General features: G+C 35.7%; 1 protein-coding gene and 1 long non-coding RNA gene across 5 annotated transcripts in view; one reads left to right on the forward strand and one right to left on the reverse strand.

Moving 5' to 3' along the window:
• myo5aa (myosin VAa) overlaps nucleotides 1–22,271 on the reverse strand; it is a 108,358-nt gene that overhangs the window by 36,678 nt on the left and 49,409 nt on the right. For all 4 annotated transcript variants that reach the window (XM_082182843.1, XM_082182846.1, XM_082182845.1 and 1 more), the window contains exons 7-16: nucleotides 21,610–21,691; nucleotides 18,470–18,577; nucleotides 17,273–17,379; nucleotides 16,269–16,534; nucleotides 16,087–16,168; nucleotides 15,830–15,970; nucleotides 14,637–14,762; nucleotides 8,164–8,247; nucleotides 1,257–1,415; nucleotides 1,003–1,100 (exon numbers count right to left, since the gene is read on the reverse strand). In XM_082182843.1, the coding sequence (XP_082038969.1) occupies nucleotides 1,003–1,100; nucleotides 1,257–1,415; nucleotides 8,164–8,247; nucleotides 14,637–14,762; nucleotides 15,830–15,970; nucleotides 16,087–16,168; nucleotides 16,269–16,534; nucleotides 17,273–17,379; nucleotides 18,470–18,577; nucleotides 21,610–21,691 (1,253 nt within the window). The remainder of the gene's footprint in view (nucleotides 1–1,002; nucleotides 1,101–1,256; nucleotides 1,416–8,163; nucleotides 8,248–14,636; nucleotides 14,763–15,829; nucleotides 15,971–16,086; nucleotides 16,169–16,268; nucleotides 16,535–17,272; nucleotides 17,380–18,469; nucleotides 18,578–21,609; nucleotides 21,692–22,271) is intronic.
• LOC309508646 overlaps nucleotides 1–22,271 on the forward strand; it is a 192,728-nt gene that overhangs the window by 3,660 nt on the left and 166,797 nt on the right. The window lies entirely within an intron of this gene.

Raw genomic sequence — 22,271 nt, forward strand, 5'->3', positions numbered from 1 at the left:
TCTGAAAATCACCTACCCAACCTTTATTATGTTTGCTGTTGGTTCATTTAACATTTATAATTATTTAACCACAATTCATTTTGGGATTTCATTTTGGGATTATGTTCTGTATTAAAACAACAGTTATTGAAGGATGTATTAAAATACATTTCAAGTTTACATTATGATTTTATGTGTTCATTTGTAGCATTATAATTTAGATTAAAGTTAGGTTATTTTAATGCATTAAAGGTGGTATCAGTGATTTCAGTGAATAGTGTTCCAACCAATCACCGACAGGGGGAGGGTGTTGTGAGGTTTTGAGCCAGTTTTTTCTTCAGCTCTGACTTTGCGTGCAGCCGTGCACGAGCCCAAAACCTCACAACACCCTCCCCCTGTCGGTGATTGGTTGGAACACTATTTGTTTTGGTTTTGAGTGTTTGGCTAAACCATTTGTTTTTGTGTGCAGATCTCAGAGCCTAGGCTGCCTACAGAGACGCGTTTTTTTTGACGGCATGCTTATGGGGCGGGCAGCTAGCGGATCGTTAGGAAAGATTAGATGAATGTGATAAAAAATATTTTTGGGCCTGAAATCACTGATACCACCTTTAATAATACATTATTAATTTAAATACTTATGTCATCCTGAGGCCCACTTGCAAGTTTGCTGAGGCCCTCTAGTGGGCCCCCAGGTTGAGAACCACTGTTCTAAGGCAATTCTTGACCAACATTTTTTTTTATCAACTTTAACTATCAAATGTATTTGTGCATTATTATTACATTAGTTATAAGAAAGCTAAGCTATATGCCAATGTAAATGACTTCCACCTTTTTTTTTGCTCTGTTGTAGTGAACACCACCTGAATCTACAATCTAATTAAAAAGCTGACAATCTATTCCGAAAGATCAGAGAATCTCAATTTATGATCACAGTATGTGTATACACACAGAGAGAGAGAGAGAGAGAGAGAGAGAGAGAGAGAGAGAGAGAGAGAAAAGACATAAAACTGATGAAAAACTGACGTGAAGGCAAATTTGTAATCGTTGGGTTTGATGCAGCGAACGTAATGCGGCGTAGTCGCATTCAGCGTCTCCATCAGCAGATGCAGAGAGTTACGGAACTACAGAGAGAGAGAGAAGTAAACATTTATTCAAATTCTAACATAAACTTGCAGTATTTTTAATCTCATCCACTGCTTATTTACACAGTATAACACAAAAATACAATTCATGTACGTAGATATTCAATACAAGTACAAATAAGAGTAGGCTTCTACCTGCAGTCCGACTGTCTTCTTGTGTTCTTTGCTAGCTTGGCCAGCTTTGCTCTTGACTGGTTTGACACTGAGGCGAGTGCGTCCTCCAGTGGTAGGAGCAGCACCGGTTGGACTCGTTGCTTTCTCCTCATCATGGAACAGCTCCACCAGCAGGTCAAACTGGGAATTACAGCCAAGACAGACTTAACATACAAGCCATGTGGGGCAGAGTAGTCAGATACTGTACCATCATTAGTCAAAGGGACTTTTGGACATGAAAATTAAGCGAAGATCTTATTAAAAAACTTTAATTAGCTCTTACATTTTTTTAAATTAAAGTCCCCCTGTAGTCAATAATTTGTATCCCTTAAAACTCATCTTTGATCACAAAAATTACATATTTAAATGTTTTTTCCTTGAAATGTTTTTCTTCATGCCTTAAAATAGCCTGAATGTAACTCTACACCCTTTGCCTCATTATGCGGTTCTATGAATATACAAATTAGCCCCGCCTCCACTCACTCACACCAGCTGAGAGATCCACTCGTTGACGATCACACATTGACCTGATTGGTTACAAGGTAGTTTGTGATGTCAGAAACACCAGTGATTTCAAACCGCATTTTTGAGACTGTCTTTAGTTCACTGCGGTTTTAAGGAGAAAATACTCAGCAATGGTGTTGACTTATGAATTTGCACATGGTTTGTCTTAAAGCATATTAAAAATACCACATTGACATATAAACAACATTAAAAACTTGATTTTCACCACAGGGGGACTTTAAATTAATTTGTATATGGACTCAGCTCCAGATAAAGTCAGTTGTCACTCCTCTCTGAGTGCTTAATCCTGTTCTGTACTTATTTACGGAAGTGAATCATTCTTTTAAAGGAAGAAGCCCCAAAAAGCTGTAGTTTACAGTGATTTCAGAATATCTAAGGGGAGTTGTTAGGTACAACGAAGAGCGGAGTGCCTAAAACCCATGTTAAAAATCACTGTAAACCATGGCTTCACGAAACTCATTGCTTTTATAAAATGGTTGATACATTTTCCTGGCAAAGTTTCATAAAATAAATGCACAACAGCAGTGATACTGATGTAATGATATCAACAGGAGTATTTTACAACAGTTTCGAATGTGACTCAACCAATCATAATCAAGGACGGGAACTATCCATTTTATAAAAGAGAATTCACTCCTGAAAACTTTAGGGAGTTACAACTGAATTCTTAACTGAACTGTGTTAAATGGTTAGCATTCATGTTTTTGTACAGGCTTGAGACACTTGAGCATTTGTCACTTCCAAAACTTAGCAGTGTGCCGTAGCCTTTGTCAACTGAGCTAAATCTGTACACTCAAAGTATCACTTATTCTATGCCAGTAAAGCATAATAAACAATTATGCATGTCAAGACAAGCAAACCGTTATACAGTGGGATATTAATGAACAGAAGGGGCCATGTACTCAGATAATGTCCCTAGGGTCTCATTTACTTTGATCGCTAAGAGTTTGCGTTCTGAGGGACACTAGTGCTGGTACTAAGCAGCATGCAGCCTAAGCAAAATAAAAGTTATTATGGGACCAACAATTTAAACATCAAGTCCCCACACAGCAAACAAACAAACTCCAGCTTTGTGTTCTAATGTTCTGCCTGTTTTTAATTTTTTTTAAGTCTATGTATAGTAAATTTGGATTTCTTTGACTGTTGCATTTTAAAAAGCGTAGTTCACCCAAAAATGAAAATTCCGTCTGTATTATTGTTCTGTATTGTACTATATTATGTATTATTGTTATAAACCTGTATGTTGTAATTTTTTTCCCATTAATTACCTTGATCATGGCGGCCTGCCACAATTTCATTATGAGCCAAAAATATTTTTGCACTTTTCATAACATAAAATATCTCTAATGTAGTGATTTGAGCCATTGCTTTTGCAAAGCATCTGTCAATCAAATTAAAAGGCTATGGATATACTGTATATATTATCATGATTATTATTATTATTATTATTATATTGAAATTGTTTGGCTTCCACTATCACAACTAAAAAAAGAGTTTCGAGTCCACTTTAAATGCAAAGAGTTTTTTGGTCACTGGAAAGCTCTTAATTGTTCTCTCAATGTACCCCAGATTGAAGAGTTGGAGTTTTTCCCTCTTTTCCACCTCGTTTTTAAATCGCTTATGAATGCCCGTGTGGCCGTGCGCATTTTACTTTCGCTTTCAAAGTAGCGGCAAATCTGGAGCGACAATTGCTTGAATAGTGTGTTCATTAATATTATTAATCAAAACGACCTCAACAAAACAGTACAATGACAAACTTAAAACTTGGAACTTTTATTAACAAAACGAATAAGACGAATAAGGTGTGTAACTTAGAAGTGTTACCTCCAGATGCTGCCACCTTCTTCAGACAAAGTTTACAGATTGCCTCATTAATGTTTGCAGGTTCCCTATTAGCATTGGGTTTAAATCCAAAATATTGCCAAATAGGTGCTTTTACATTTCGTTTTGAAACCAAATCTTCCGCCATTGTCTTGTCTGTCAGCTCGCCTCTCTCTCGTCACGTGATAAATGAAATCTGACTTCTGCTGCGGATCTGTGCTGCGACTCTCGTTCGGCTCACGCTGAATTGAGCAGACGCGTTCAGTTTTTAATTGTAGTATCTGTTCTCTAACTGAACTAAATGATTTGATCACAGTAACAGACTATCGCAACAAGCCTACTTTAAAATGAACAAACATTTATTCTGCGGCGACATACCCTCAAAGTCTCACTGTTGGAAACACTTTCAGAGAATAATGACTAAAATCTGTTTATCAGATAAAGCTCATATGAACTTTATGGATCACATCGACCAATTTTTTTGTTCTTTTTGAGCTGGTCACTATAAACTGAAAGTGAGTGAATAACGACTAAATCTTAATTTCTGGGTGAACTGTCCTTTTAAGAGCGTCAAAAATATACTGAAAAGGACAAACAGTCCAGTTGATGTCACAACATTTCAACTAAACAGATGTTTCATTCTGTCTGGGCAGTTGAGTTTGTTTGGATGGTGTTTGGAGGCTCTAGAGCTGAAGCGGTTTTTATTTTTCTACAGAATCAATGCAGTATTGAGATTGTGCCCTGCACAGCAGAAAGCAGAAGACTGAACATGCTGATACACACACGCGCGCACACATCTCTCATACGCACACACATCCAAACTATCCAATCTTAATTTTTGTTTTAACTAGACAGCAGTGATATTAGAGAGATAGAGCTAAAGAGACAGCATGTATATGCTAAATTTTACCTTCTGCAGGGGTACAGGTAGTCATGTTCACAAACAACACAGACAACATGACACGATGAGAAAATAGAAACAGAATTACTAAATGCAGAAAACACAGATACATCAGACAGATGTATATAATGTACTTGCTGAACAGAAAACAGCTCAGACACCAGCTCTGAATAATATTATGTTCGCAATATCAAATATCATTCTAAATTTCTTTTTTCGTGATCCATGTACAAGAAGAATCAAAGAGAATTGGACTCACTTCAGATAATATATCAATTAGTGCTGTCAATTGATTTAAAAATGTAACTAATTAATAAAACAATTCTGTAATCGCGATTAATCACACCTAACATTAAAATCTGTAATATGTTTATATTGTAATACAGATTTTCACACTGAATATCCAAATTATTGTAGAAACAACATAAAGATGGTATATTTTAAATATTTGTTTAATGGCATCTTTATATTATGAATGAAGGCCAGTAACACTGATACCAATACTGCAACTGATGTCTCTGTAAATTAATGTAAATTGATTTTTATTTCAGTTTCTATAGGGATGAAATGAGTAATTACATTCACATTACAGTATAATTAAAAGCCATAATTTTATACATTTAATAGGCTTAAAAATATAACAACTTTTAAGTGAACTTAAAACTCACATAAATTCAATTAGCTGTGCATTAAAGATACAGTCCATAACTTTTTGGGGTTAAAAAATATCCAAAATAAATTGAGCAAGTACATAACCAGCCAGTGTTTGACTTAGCTCGATTCTAAACGGTAAGCTTGTAATAATGTTTTTAACTCCAGTGGTACTGGTGGATTTCCGCGGGAAATTCGAGTATGTCTTTGCGTCATTACGTCACATCTGTACACATAAAGAAGGTGTCTCGGCTAATAGGCTATATTGAGTGTGAGGATGTTGGAGGTGGAGATTTATAGCCTTTTCTCACAGCACTTGATTTAATTAAACTTATCAATTTGATGGCGGATCTAGAAAGGTTCAAACGACAATCACCAGTGACAACTGGAGATTCACCCGCTGTAAAATGCAAAAGACTTCGGACTTCGGACTGGCTACAGAAAAAAAGAGACTGTAATCGGGCCCATGCGAAAACAAGAAAAAATATCAGAAGGGCATTAAATGTAGTCACACAATGCTGATGTTGTTAACATTAGCAATTTGAGAACTAAGTATAATTTGCATGGTTTGACGTGATATGATAAGCGATCGTTATTTGATCAGCGCGATTTACTGCAATGCTTTTTTCCCCTTGGTCAGAACAAAAGTGGATGTTACTTGTTCAGGCGACATTTTCCAGTGAAAATTATTATGTTGGTCATACTTTCAAAAAGTAGAATCTCTGATTCCGAATGACAGCATCCACACCGGCGCGACCCACGTAAAGTTGATAATTCCGCAAATAACTGCAATTGTAGATTTCGAACAGAGATGGCGACAAAGAGGAAAAACTACGGACTGCAGCTTTAAATATAGTGTGTTGTATATAGAGTAGTAATACATAGAAGTGATGATTCAGTCTGTCAACATCAGCTCTCTATGTTTGAGCTGTGAGTTCAAGTTTATTTTTGTGCATTAATTTTCACAATAAGTAAGAACAATTGTGTACTTTAATCACTGAAACAATATTTGACAGCCCTAATATCTCTTTGGGGAAAAAATAAGCATCAAGCTCTAGAACCGATGTCAAATTTCGTCTTGACAAACAAATTCATTTAAATGATGAATGGCACAATGAATGGAGAAGGATTGAAAATATTCAGAAGTTTTTAGGACTTTTAGCTGATGTCTGGCTAATTTATAAGAAAATATAAATGTGTACCTAGATGAAGTAAGCAAACACACACATGATATTATGAACAGATGATCAATGATATGAATGTGAAGCAAAATGAACATGGAAGTGAAGGATTTGGATTATCCGCTAACAGACTGATCTGGAAAAGCACCAGAGAGCCCAAGCCTATTACTGATAATATGAATTGTTAATTATAAATAATACTTGACCTAAAGAATAATTCTGTCAATCAAATTCAGTTTGAGGCATTAATATTTTTTCCCAGGCAGTTTGGATTAGTACGGCATGTGTTTGCTCTTACCGCACACATTTACTGCCTCACGCTGAGGAGAAAAAAGCATTAAAGAGCATTCAGAAACCCCCAGATACAGGTGAAAATGATATGATTTTACAGAATCAAAGGGCACTTAAAAGTTCACTTAGTCAGTATAAAAACTACCAACATTTGTCCATGATTTTTCAAAACTGTAAAAATGTCCATGACTTTTCTAAGCCTGAAAACATAATTCCTTATTTCTTTGACTGTGGGAAGCCCTACAATTTTTTAGCAGTTACGTCAGGTCAATAAAAGCACAGAAGCTTTTGTGGCTAGGTCACTAAAAAACACAGCACAATAAGAATACCATGGTATTCTTTCGATATACCTTTGATAGATTTTTTCAAAGTTATCTGGTCTTTAATAATGTTCTCAAAACATTAATACTAAAAAGTTATTTATACATAGTTCGAACCTTTTAGTTGGACATTAATTTAACGTTTTCTTTTAAAATGTTACTACTAGTTTCTGAACGTTCAGAGAACATTCAAAAGTAACATTCCCTTAATGTCTGCAGAATGATAAAATGCAATGTGTTCATTTAACCAAGAAATAAATAAATAAAAAACATTAAAAAAAGGGACGTTTTGAACATTCAGAGACCTTTCAGAAATAAAGTGTTCTTGATTTAATGAGAAAGCTAGAAACATTTTCTTAGAACATACCGTATTTTTGTTAGCTAAGATGGTAAATAAATACTGAAATAATTCAGTACCATGGTTTATATCAAAGTGCTATGGTATTACAATCTGATCATTTGTTTGGGAAACTCTGATCTCTGAACTCTGATCTATGGAGCTTTTCATTCAGTGTGCCTGTGTCTCTATTACTGTTTAAGAAGTATGTACCTTCCTAAAAAAATCCACAGAACACACCCGAGGCCATGAAGGCACAACTGACGGGTGAGGATTGACTTCATAACATGAGCAGGTATGCAGTAGCGTTCTGTCAGAACCGGTGTCTTTAAAGAGCAGTCAGAGCTGCTGAGTCATGCAAAGGCTCTTTTAGAGCTTAGAAACAGCTCTGATCTTTAGATACTGTGACTCAAGATACCGTAACATGGTGAACTAAGACGGAACAAGGATATGCAAGGATCCAAAGAGCTAAAAATATGAACTTATTCTCCCTCAGCTGTGTACATATGTTGGAACAGTGCCAACGGACTGCACTAATGCTCCTTTACCAGCAGATGGCACCGTGCTATTGACCTTCTCACACTTTAAGCTTCATTTAAGGTCAAAAATCTTGGATGAAAATAGCCTGGCTACAGCTAACACTGGCTTTAGGGCTGGTTTTGTCTCACTATACAGGCATTAACTTAACTAAAACCTCACAGTTTCTGGTTAATGAACTGGTACATTACAGGGATAATTTAACACGTCCTGGCCATTTTCACCTAAACATTACAGCCCTTATTTATAAGCAAATTGAAGGCCTTCTGAAGTAGTCATTTAAAAAGCACTCTTTCAGAGACACAGAGAACAGGTTTTCACTCACCTTACTGGCCTTCAGAACATGTATCTGCTCCTCATTTACTGTATCTTTATTCTTCTCCAGAAAACCATCACACTGATACTCCACCTGACAGATACAGAGAGACATTCGAGGTTATCATAGGAAAGAAAATCCATGAATGAGTCTGTGAATAGTTTCTGTTTTTTTCCTTCACAGATGTATAATTACAAATTGAAAATGTTCGACTTATTGATGTCTTTAGATTGAAAGATTTTTGTAAAGATGTATAATAAACCTTATTATACATCCTCCAGCTACAACCTCACAGCGTTATTTTATTATAACTGTGATGCTATTATATTATTTATTCTTATTTTTAATTAGTTTTTATTTATTTATATATATATATATATATATATATATATATATATTTTTTTTTAAGTGCCATTTTTAGCATTTTTTTAAATGTCTATACAGTTTTTATAAATTTTTATTTCAGTTTTAGTTATAGTTATTTTAGCAAACAAAAAGTATCTAACAATCTAATTAATGGACCCCTTTCACAGACTGTGATGGTTTTAATGGTCAGTTTTTTTTTTTTTTTTTCTCAATATAACTTGTATTATATTGCCTTTGCATCCAATTAGAAAAAAAACTAGTTAACGCTGCTGTGAGTGTGTTTCTAATACAGCGGCTGTGGGAGTGACAGTCAAACTGACTGCTGTAATCACTCTCTCTCTATTTTTTTCCTCTTTTTGAAAGTTGTGCAAACACTGTTGTGACGTTTTTCTTTTGCTATTTGAGCAAATGGGAACATAAAAATATATATTTAATGTAGTTTCTCATTCACCGCTATAGAAGTTTACTCAACTGTGACGACTTCCGCTTCTGAGAAACCCAGAAATGTGAAAAGGGTCAAGTTCTGATCAACATCATGTCCCGCCCTACATTTTTTCTCATTCGTGAAGCCATTTCACTTATTATGTCACAATATGGAAGAAAAGACCATAATTAACTTCTATTTCATGCCAACTGTAATAAATACTATAAATAAATAACTTCATGCTACCTGATTAAGCAATCTTAACCAATTGATTTTTATTGTAAAGTGTTTTCCAAGATTTTTTTTACTTTTGTAAACTCTCATTTTGGCCTTTTTTTTTATTTCAGAAGAAACATCTGAGATCAAGTATTTACTTAAATAAATGATAACCCATGCTGGGTAGTAACTGATTACATGTAATCCTGGATTACGTAATCCGATAAAAAAAAATATATACTTGTAATTAGATTAAATTATGTTTTAAAATACTCATAATCAGACTACAGTTACGTTTCTATTGATTACATGATTACGTAATTTTCACAAAATGGCAGTAAAGATTTCACAATTTATTGATTCTCACTAATTCTTTTTTTTTTTTTTTTTTTTGCTTTTAAATTGTTTAGTGAAATTACACAAAACAGAAGCTACACAGCATAACAAATAAAATATTTAATATTTTTTGTGTTTTTAGGGGCCAAGCATCGAAGGTGTGGAGGCACCTATTGTATCTGTTGGCGTTCTTATTATTAGGGGCCAAGCACAGAATGTGCGTAGGCACCCATTGAAATCGTTGGTATTCTTCTTCCTCTTCCACTCTGGGAGTCTATGGCAGCCCATAGAACTGCTTGCGGGAAAGTTATGAAATTTGTCACACTGGTAGAGGACAGTCTGAACTGTCACCATAGCAAATTTGGAGTCTCCAACTCAATCCCTCTAGCACCACCAACTGGTCTGGAGATATGAAAAATGTTTTTGCTATTTTTGCAAAAATAATAAAAGTGGTCTCGTTAGATTCAGGGCGCTTTTTATGCCACTGTAGGCATATCTGACCATTTTAGGCGTCGGCCATTTTGAATTTTGGGCCAAAATGCTGTATTTTATGAATGCATGAACATATCGTTACGAAACTCCGTATGTGCCATCAGCACCATGCCCTGAAGGTACTCAAACGATTTTGAGACAGCTTTTGGTCAAAAGTTATAACACAATTTCCAAAAATGCTAATGACATTTGAATAAATCTGCCTATTGTAATGACACTGGCATTATTATGAATCTTATTAGATTCCTTGGGTTATGCAGAGAACATAGATACCAAGTTTGCCGTATTTGGCCTAACTTCATGTCCGCCATCTTGATTTTTATTCAATACCTACTTTTTCAAACTCTTCCAAGACTGTTTGTACGATTTTCACCAAAATCGAATCGTATCATCTCCAGACTGTGCCGACTAGAAGTTTTGGATTTCGTGTCGATAGACGAAACCGTTTTCGTATAGCGCAGCACCAAAGTAGAGGCATGATGCCAAAAGGACTATTCAGGCTTTATCTCTGCAATGCCTTGACATATTGACACCAAACTTTGTATGTGTCATTGTCACTTCACTCTGACCACATCACATCAGTTTCATAACTGCGCCACCTATTGGTCGAAAGTGATAATCCGTTAAATCATATGTTTAGTTACTGTATATATGAATATTCAGCTATTTTGCCTAAAATCATCTTAAAATGTCTTTAATTGCTCCTTGCTGCAGTTGGTCTGACACTCCCAGCCATGTTGGCATGTCTTATCGTCTTCTTGCGCTTGGCCCCGATAATTGCTGCTTGCAGCTATATTATTTTGATTGTTTTTGTTTTTAAAATTTCACATTTTTGTGCTTTAATTATTACTTTTTCATAAGTTACAACCCCCAGTTTAGAAAACCCTGACATAAGGTAATGTTTAATGCACTACAACACATATTTTCAACATGTTTTTTTCCCTTGTATTTTTATATCACTACAGTACAAGATTATCCCATTACATTTACATTTATGCATTTGGCAGACGCTTTTATCCAAAGCGACTTGCATTGCATTTCAAGGTACACGTTTACATTCTTATCAGTTCTTTCTTTCCCTGGGAAGCGAACCCATAACCTTGGCATTGCAAGCGCCAACACTCTACTGTTTGAGCTACAGGAAAGCGATTTAAATCTATGTGATAAACAAGTTAAGGTTTAAAGTAAGGTCAAAAGTAATTTAAAAGTAATTTAAAATAAAAAAGTAGTCAGATTACATTACCTAAAATGTGTAAGGTATTAGATTATGCTACTAACTACAGTTTTCATTATGTAATTTGTTTTCAGTAATGGACTACAATATGTAAACAATCTACCCAGCACTGATTATAACTAAGAGGTCCATTAAACCTGGGTTTATACTGCACAATTTAGAATAGTACTTTACGACTGTTGCTTGTCAGACTGTATGAACATCATCCTCACTGTAAGCCATGTCACACTGTATAATCTCAGTTGTCATTAATGTCAGACTGTATGACAGGCAAGACACTTTAAAAATGGACGCATGCAAGAAGACTCGTCCGGAGTTGTACATCAACAATCCGCGACACGTTAAGTGACGTGAGCTGCATTTACATGAGGGATATAAATGGTGGCTAGCAAACAAAGACAATCTCTAGTGTTAATTTTCATCATGGCTTCTTTTTAAAAGAAAACTGGAAAAAAAGACGATGTGTGTGGAGCAAGTGGTGGTTTATTGTCCCAATAATTGCATAATCAGGTTTGGCGCTCCGATTGGTTTTTGATTTGACAGTTGTCGTAGGAGAAGTCACTACAGGACTGTGTGTCAAATCTTCTGACACTGCCAGAAATTTGTCTGAGGTAAAATGTGATCGCAACAGTCATTAATCTGCAGTCGGTGAACATATCAAACTAATGATCAAAGACCTAGGATCTGAGGAATCTTTTAGGATTCACAAAGTGTGTCTCAGACGGCCAAATCGTGGCAAAAATCGTACAGTGTGAACCCGTTTTAAGTCTACGAAAACTACAAAGTAATTTCACAGAACATATATTTTTACACTGGATATAAATTACATGTTATATTATGTATTATATTAAATTTATATAATTTAGAGTGTCATTTATATTAGTAATACTAATTAAAGAATTAAGTGGAGCCTGATTTAACCTTGAGGATGTTTGAGAAAGCTAATGCTCAAACCCTAATTTGACTGTGTGTGTACTGAATGTCTATCACACACTCTAAATGTGGCTTATGATATCCACGCTCCTTCTCATTTCCTCACAGATATCAAACACCATTTCTAAAAACAGATCCACAGCGTGAAGATGTATGAGCACCCTTACGGAAAGCAAACAGGAGAATTGACTTGTTTTGGCATTAGCATGTTTCCAAGCTAACATAATGATACTCTATTAAAATTTGCTTAGAACTATCTATTCATGTATAAGTGTCTATTGTTTAGAACATCCTTTATATCAGAAGTGTACTTGCAATGTCTTAAAATGCTAGACCTGTTTCACATACAATACATCTGTGGCCTGTTTGACAAGAGTTTCTACAGAGTTATTACAAACAAAGTCATCATGAAATCTAGGGCTGTACTGTCCCAGTCGATTAGTCGATTAATTGGTCGATACGTTCTGGTTCGACCAAAATTCTGATTGGTCGATTTTTTGCCGCGTTCATTTCATCAGTTTTGCCGCGTTTATTTCATCAGTTTTTGCCACGCTGAGGCGCGCTCATTTCATCAGGTGGAAAGCACTAACTGCTAATGGGGGTGTTTTCAGAGTACCCTTGTTTCACTGTAACAGTCTGTCTTCAGAACACCCCCCTTGTTTTCACCTTTTTTGGATTAGCCCAACCCAAGAGAGAGCGATAACTATAGAAGGTTTGATGCTGAATATTATTTATTTAATTGTGAGAGCGTTCAATAGTCAGTCCTCTTCTAACATGTCAACAACAAAGAAATCGACAGTGTGGCAGCATTTTGTTAAAATTGATAACAGGAAAAAGGTCGAATGCAAAGTTTGCAAGCAACAGTTTTCCACAGCTCGACGACAAACATGACATATCATCTAAAAGTGGTAAGCTCACTTGTCTGCGTTAGCTTGCCCTGTCTGTTTTGAGTAGGCTATATAAACATCAGAATTTGCATATTTCAATGTTTTAGTGTGATAACCTAACTTTTAATTTTTTTATTTGGAGCCTTAATGCGCAATTGCGCTGTGCTGTTGGTTGTGTTAGTTTTGAGCCTAGGATGCTTTATTTTTCAGTTATGCACTTTATTTCGTTTCTGCTCTTGATCTGGTTTGTTCAATAAATATAATTTTTTTATTAAAGTGGACGTGCCTTTTGTGTTTATTAAGAGTAAAAGCTTTAAGTTAATAGTCTATTCGTGTCTCAGCTGCGAAGCTGAGCTCATGTTCAGCCTCACTCAGTGCGAGGACATGCACGGTGAAATTATAGTGTCTGACAGTTATAACTTATTATTATAACATATGACAAAAATAATTGTCTAAATTATGTTGCATATTCCTCAACAGTTCTTGTGATGATATCACTTGTTGACAACATAGTACTATTTTCGGAAATCATAAGCTATGATATTGCGCAGGTGCACGTGATGCAACGCTGTCAGAGCCGACAGACTGGAGTGTCAGACTCATTTCAGTGCAAAATAATTAGGTCAAAAACTATTTAATATACTGCAAATAGCCTACTAGTTTTTTTATGTTTATTTATAATTCATTTAGGCGGACAACAAGGCTACCAATTACTGCGCACAGTGCGCATCTAATTCATTTAACGTTTTTTTTTTCTACCGTCATTTTTAGTCGATTTTAGTCGATTTTTAGTCGAAAATTTCAGGACTTCAGTCGACCAAGATTTTCTTTGGTTGAGTACAGCCCTAATGAAATCAAAATTGACCATTCTTATTTTTTATGGAATATTGAATTGCATTATGCAAATATTGCATTATTATAAATTATTTATCCGTGCACGTCATTATTTTTTATGTCCCCTCGTAATTTTTTATCAAAATAACTTGCAGCATCATCTCTTCTTTGATGAGGTGTTTACTGGGACGAGACGAGGTGTTTACCTTATTTTTTCTTGTTTGAGAAGCCGTTTCACTCCGATATACATCACAATAGGGAAAAGACTGTCGAAACGTCTGTTTCATGTTGACTTTAAACGTGATTGTATGCACATCCAAATGGTAATTATTAACTAAATCACCTGGATTTATTACCTGTTTGTCAGCCTGTTATTGTGTGTGAATCTCGACAAAACATGATAATTTGCTTCATTATTGTATACTGCTTCATATAAGATTGTGTTGATAAATAAATGAATTTTCTGCTGAGTTTAGCGTGTCACACACACACAAAAAAAATGGCTCAACACCAGACAGAACTCAGTCACGTCTAGGACGTTTCTGGAACGCAGTGGCACGTGGCTTATGCCAACAGTGAATGCTTTTAATATGGTGAACATGCACTGTTCAGATGCAGTATGTGTGAGGCAGCTCAGTAGTTTTTTTTGGAACAGAAATACAATGTATCTGTGGTCAGATATTTATATATAAAATGAAACAGTTTATCAGAAATTCTGAACCAGACTGAGTGTGAAGTGTGCGTGTGTGTGTGTGCGCACCTTATCTGCAAAGTGCTGAATAATGAAAGCTTTATTGGACATCCGTGGCTTTTCAAAAAGTGCACACGTCTTCAAATGAGTGTTATACAGTTTCTGAGCCCAGGAGTCATCTGAACCCTTCGGCATCTAAGAGAAAGAGAGAAAAAAAGAGCCTGTACAGTATATGAAGTAAGAAATGTAGTCTCAAACAGGATTCCAATCACACAACACAGTTTTTTTGTTTGTTTTGTTTTTACAGTGATGTACACTCCCGTTTAAAAATGTAGGGTTCGTTTTTTTTTTTTTTTAAGACAAGAAAGCCAATCTGGTTTCCACAAAAATCATTAAACAGCACGACTGTTTTGAATATTGATAATAAAAAAGAAATGTTTCTTGAGCTCCAAATCAGCAGATTTCTGTGACACTGAAGACTGGAGTAATGGTTGCTGAATATTCAGGTTTGCCATCCCAGGAATAAATTACATTTGTACAGATATTTTAAATTGTAATAATATTTCACAATATTACTGTTTCGCCTCGGTGAATATAAGAGATAACTTGTGATGGGATGGGAGTGTACTTACAATGGAAGGCAAGGCACTTTGTGGGTTTGAAAGCACAAATGTGAAGTTTGTATGTTTGTTGAAGCACTTCCATAAATTCTTCAGATTTGTAAATCATCATGCATGCAATTAAATACTTGGTTTACTGGCATTACATGGTTACGACAGAAATATTAGGTTTAACCTTGCAAAGGCAAAGTTAATAAGTGATTTTATGACTCTAGTCTCATATTCAACTTTCAAAACTGAGTGTTTTAATTTATATTGTGTTGCCCCATAAACTTCATAGTACAGTAAGTGAATTACTGAACTACAATATTTTCTGTGGTCTGTTAATGAAGCTTAATTTGTATTGAATCCCAAAAAATCATAAATGTGTCACAAATACGCATCTATTAAAATCGTATAACATTCTACATTAAACAACAATTTTGTTAAATTGAATTATTAATTGTTGAATTTGCAAATATTTGTTTAGCAAATTGTCACATATTTATGAACACCTTGGATTTGCGTATGGATATATTGAAACTTTTTTCAGATATTTTAATTCACAAAGCCAAACGTTTTTGTTTTTTTTAACACAGCCAATCACAGTAAAAGATGAAGAACATCAACATCTTAATTTACAATAAAACTGTGAATATGTACCTTGCACTCTTCGTCCAGCAGGTCCAGGACGCCCATCTTGGCCTCAATGAGGTTGATACACGGCTGATTATCATAGAAATCAATGAGAGTCCAGGGGATCTGCTCTTTCATGTACTCCTCCTGCTCCAACTTAAACACATGCTGCACACGAGAAGACAGGAGGACAACAGGAGATACATCACAATAAATTAACAGAATAATCATCAAACATAAACTGATGAGATATGGTGTCATGTGAAGTGTGTCAGAGGTCTCACCATGTTGAACTGTTGCTGTAGTTTCTCATTGGCATAATTAATACAGAACTGTTCAAAACTGTTGATTTCAAAAGTCTCAAACCTGGAAGAATAAAACAAAACCTCACAATTGACTTCTGTAACTCTAAACTGAACCAGTGTGGTCTGTTCTCAAATGTGTGTGTGGCTGTACGAACACGCACCCGTAAATGTCCAGGACTCCGATGAACGAGTGCTGCTTGACCGTAGAATGTAGCGATTTGTTCACATGGTCCACGATCCAGTTGAAGAGTTTGGCGTAGATATGTTTAGCGAGGGCATCGCGAGCATTTATGGCCTGTAGTTTGGGGACGGGCTTTATGTACGTCTCAGTTGCCGTCTTCAGCTTCTTATGACACAGCCAATGAGACATGTCTTGATACGTCACACCCATCAATTCACAAAACACACTCAGGTGACCATTATTTGGCTGGACGGAAAAAAGAGAGAAAATTACATCATTACTTCACAATGAAACAAATTTAGGTCACACTTTATATGACGTGTCTTTAACCACTATGTACTTAACTTTTTTTTTTTTTTTGCAAGAACAATGTACTTATGTTCATATTGTATTGCAAAATACTTTTGCTGCTATTAAGGTGGGATGCGGGTAAGGTTAGGGACAGGTTTGGTGGTATGGTTGGGTTTAAAGGTCGTTTAAGGGGTAAGGAAAGGAACAACAGTAATTATAGATGTATTTACAGAAATTAATTACAGCTGTAATTACATTTTATAAATATATATTCATGTTTGAGAATGTTTTACACAATACGTGCATTGCATCAAATGATTAAAGACACATTATATAAAGTGGGACCCAAATTAGTACAGTAATAACTCTGGGGTATTTGGTTAAAAATGACCCTGTATGTGTAAAAATGCAATAAATTGTAAAATCTTAAATCGATTCAATCATTTAACCATATATCTTTGATATTGTTGCAAAAACGTAAACTGTATTATCGCACAGCTCTACAGTATACATATACAGTAGCTGTATACATTTTTCTGAAAAGCGCTACACAATAAAGTTTCTGTCATAAGATGCATTCCACAGTGTTGCACACAGTTATTTGGTTTCTATTTTCACCATATATAGATAGTCCTGCCCACAGTGAAATCACATTGGTCCAAAATGCCACTTAAAAGTCAAAATGAAACTCACTGGAATGATACTGCTGTCCGAGTCTCTATCCTTCACTTCCACGTTCCCCAGGTGCAAAATCGAAGCCAGAATCCGAAACAAGCCCATCTGATAGGACTCATTTACACCTGAAGAGAGACATCAACAAATGAACAATAGAAAAACATAAGCACAAAATCAATCAGTCTAAAAAGCTATGTAGAAACTGTATAGCTCTGAAACCTACTTGAACTGCCTTCATTTCATGTGTCGACTGAATCCAGCAGTGCTTGGAGTTAATGTTGCTAAGCTATAATTACAATGATATAAAAAATACTAACAAAATAATTGGATAGTCAATTTAAAAAAGAACAATTTTATTGATACTTTTGACACTGAATGAAAAACAGTTACTTGTTTATAACCCACGTTTCTCTGAGCTTGCACCACAATGCATTCTGGGACTGCCCAGTCCGCTATCAGGGGCGTCATGCACCTAGTTTTCAAAGATTCTGAGTCATGATAGTCAAGTGGTATATTATTATAGTATGCATGGTGGCTGGGATCAAATCTTGATATAATATATATATATATATATATATATATATATATATATATATATATTTTTTTTTTTTTTTAAACAAGCAAAACTGCAACTGATCTCGACTGCCAGTGATCACTCTGCAATTTCATGTATGGAAAACAGCGGTTTGACAGAAAAAAACCCAACCCCAAGTAAAAATAACTATTACGGTTTATGATAAAACTTTACTTAAGTTTTCACTGAAATATTACATACTTTTGATATATGAACCGAAGCAATAACATACATTATTAACTCTTTATTAAAAACTATTCGGTGTTGTGTTGTCAAATTAATATTTTGAAAATTCTGGACAGAATCCCCCAACCACCGACACACAAAATCTCCTGGTTCTAGGCTTCAAAGCAGTGAAATTCACAAAAAGGTGACACCTTGGGGGCAATAATAATACTTTAAAAAAAAGTATTTTAGAAGTCACAATCAAAATCCATTGGCTCAAAAATCTGATGGAGCACATGCAGATTATAATAAAAAAATTACAATATAGCGCTTTTGGTGTACAGTAGTACATAGTAAAGCTCTATATAAAAGCCTCATTCATTAATTTATTCACTCAATCACTCACTCATAATCTGCCATTTACTTCCTCTATCACATCTCAACAACATGAGAAATGATTGAACTTTCAGTCTGACCTAGCAGTGTGAAGGCGTTCTTTGTGGTCGACATCTCCTTGGCATCATCTATTCCATCTATCACTGGGTTCTTGCCCTGTTTGGTGTAGTGAAAATTATCAGCCTTCCCTGTGGAGAAAGAAACACATGCACAAACTTTTAATATATCACTCAAATAAAAAAATATTGTACCACCTAAAAAAAACAAAAAAAACAGCAGTAGACATTCTGAAGGATCTACCCCAAGGCTGGGTTATCATCAAACCCATATGTTGATGTAAAATAATCAATCTTATAAACCAATAATTTCTTATGTTAGATATGTTCAAATCAAGGAGATAATAGAGTTCAAATAAAGAGACAAACTGCAGCATGTAACTAATTTGGCTCAAACATATGTACGGTAAAGTGATTTCTGTGCAGGGGCTCAAATGAATTACTGAATCTATTTTCTAATTTGACGGTTATTTGAAATGTACCATCTGAACGTCCTGATTAACCAAAATGAACTGGACATTTAACCTGAAAAAGAGGTCAGTGTGAGTGAAAATATGTTCGATCAGTTTGCTGGGTTCTAACCTAATATGATTCCCAGATGAACTGACTCATCAATTGACTCATCAAGCGTAGCGTTAGTTCTGGCAGGTCACGTCAGTCAAGCTCGCATCAGCTGACTCTCAGCTGATCCACGTCTACCTATAGGAATGCGATGCCCATCACAGCATCCCTATATAAAAGGTCCATTCAGTATTATCAGCAGCTTTATTGCGTTGCTCAGGAGCTAAATTACCCTCCTCCATCCCCCAGCTCCTTCTCTCATCCAGTCAGGACTTGGCCTACTGATATTCCTCTACAGCAATTCAAGAAAAATAAGTCTGATTCGTACATTAAATTATTGAACATTAATGATATCTGCAATACTGCACTCCCTGCTCATACACATGCTAGGCTGAATGGATGGGCAGGGAGTTCTTGCCCAGAACAGAACCATACAGCCAACCCAAACTATATGCTACTTGTCAATCATCTTTGACGATAGTGTTCCTGACAGAACTGAGAGTTAAATCAGAGTAGTTACTGACTGGCTGGTTCATATGACAATGTATAACATTACAGTAAACTAAAATGCATTTAGTTAAATGTCAAACATTCATTCGGACACACTGTGCTCATCAAAAGAGCTTTAATTATCCAGGAAACTCCCCAACCATTAATAAATAGAAACGCTGTCATTAGTACTACACAGATTTGCATTAATAAAAAAACGATTCTCTTATTCACAGACACAGACCCTAAAATACAAAACCTTCACAGATTTAACGAACGATACACTGTTGCTTGGCAACAGAGACCTTATTGAGAGATTCACGCACACACACACTCTCACATTAACGGGGCGTCAGCTGAGCAGGAAGTCAGCTGAGTAGGCAAACAGCAGGAGACAGAGCACAGAGCCAGCAGTGTGTGTGTGTGTGTGTGTGTGTGTGTGTGTGTGTGTGTGTGTGTGTGTGTGTGTGTGTGTGTGTGTGTGTGTTTCAGAGAAAGTGGGTGAAGCAAACAGAGATGATAGGGAGAGGTGTGTGTGGAACCAAACTACAGTAGCTCCAGTATTCATATGCGGCTGTGTTTGTGTGTGTGTGTGTGTGTGTGTGTGTGTGTGTGTGTGTGTGTGTGTGTGTGTGTGTGTGTGTGTGTGTGTGTGTGTGTGTGTATTTAGACCTGCACAGCCCGCCTCTCAGTAGGACATCTCTGATAGCCGCTCTCCATGCTGTGTCAACACGAACACACTCTAATCAGACACGTTACCCACAAACACACATTCACCTATTTAAATAGGGAAATGCCATAGACTTTTTAATTATGCATAATTATTTCCAGAGACTTCATAATTTTTTATATAAAATTTATTATAAGTACTATAGACTAACCCTCTATAAATTTTTTTATTATATATATATATTTTTTGGGGGGGATTTAAGCATCCAATTTTTAACATTCACTCTTTTACTCACCCTCATCTCATTCCAAACCCTTAAGATTTTGGTTCATCTTCAAACCACAAATTCAGATATTTTAATGAATCTTGTGAGGTTTCTGTCCCTCCATTGAAAGTCCAGATAAAACTTAGAAGATCCAAAAAGGTCATAAAACTAATCCATATGAATCGAGCGGTCTTGGTAAAGAGATACGGTCGCTTTATATGATGAACAGATGTAATTTAGGCATGTATTTACATCTAAATAATGATCAAAAACACACTAGATGTGTGTTTTTGATCATTATTTAGATGTAAATACATGCCTAAATTGGATTACGTAGCATTACATATGGTAAACATGGAAGCTCAAACGTACGTGCAAGATACACACGAACCGGTGACATGCACAAGCGTCTGTTTACACCCTACTATGCTCTCTATGTATAAAAGCCTAAAGTAAATCTTCTCATCATATAAAGTGGCCGTATCTTTTCACAAGTTTTAGATTAAACCATATGGATGTTTTTAACAACTTCTAGGTTTTTTACCTGGACTTTCAATTAAGGGACAGAAGAGACACAAAAAATGTGTGTTTCGAAGATTAACCAAAGTCTTGTTAACGTAAATGAGTAAATGATTACATAATTAAAATTTAAGGCTGCACTATGTAACTTTAGGCCCTCTAGCAGTTAAAATAACAAAACTCTGCGGAACATTGTTTTGGATTTGGTTCGGCTCCACAATTTGGTTGATTGTGGTTTGATGGTTACGGGATACTATATTAGAGCGGATGGACAAATAAATAGCCTACTGTTTGTATGTTTATTTTGTTTTTACAACCAGTGAATCCTCCAAGGTTTTCCGATTTAAGTGATCCATTGTCAAATTTATTGTTGATTGTGACAACAAACTTCCAGCTTCACACTATAGACAGTCAAAAATGTGTACAGAAACAGCATGGTTAGGAAGATGGCTTTTTTTGCACTCTTTATATATTCTTTCTCTATATATATATATTATTCTCTTTTAATATTAAAAAAAATATTATAAAAAAAAGTTTAACTGTGTAGCTTTAATACTTATAAACATATAAGGACCCACCTCCCAACAGTTCCATTACAGCTAAAATACTCCTACTAAAGTTCTCCTCTTGAATGAAATATGCTGGGTTATTTTGGCTCACCGAGTTTCAGGGCTTTAAACTCCGGGAGGTGAGCAGATGCACAGAGCTGATAGAAGATATGATAATTCCTCTCTTCATCCGCCTGGAGAACAAGGGACGCAAGAAAAACAAAAATAGCATATAAGATTATTTAAGATCAACAGTTGGTTCCATCTGCAGTATTTTATTGCGTCACAAGAAACCCAAACAGAATTTGTAGGACTTAGAAAAACAGACGTTCAAAACAAATCCATTACTGCTCATGAAGCTGCATGTACTCACTTAAAGTGGCACTATTATGCTTTTTCAAATATAACCTTTCATGCAGTGAGTAATGTAGCCGTTTGTGAATGTGAAAGGTCTGAAAGTTTCAAAGACCAAAGTGCACGACAAATAAAGTTATTGTCTCCTAAAAGAAAGAATTGATTCTGAACTGCCGAAATGAGTCATCAGCAACTCCAGCCTATGGTCTTCATTGGCTGCCCGCGAGCAACGTCTACTTTGACCTGTCCTCAAACACTAGTTGTAGCTGAGGCCTGGAAGAGTTTGGTTAGTGTTGTTGACGTGTCGAGAAGATGCTGTTTTCAGCGAATCCACTCTGCATGCGCTTCAAAAGGATACGGACTCGTTTTGGAATTGATACAGTACAACTGACGCCATCGTTGCTGGTCGTATCACTGTGA

Source organism: Leuciscus leuciscus (assembly GCF_965113295.1).
Source record: "Leuciscus leuciscus genome assembly, chromosome: 10".
Taxonomy (NCBI): Eukaryota; Metazoa; Chordata; class Actinopteri; order Cypriniformes; family Leuciscidae; genus Leuciscus; species Leuciscus leuciscus.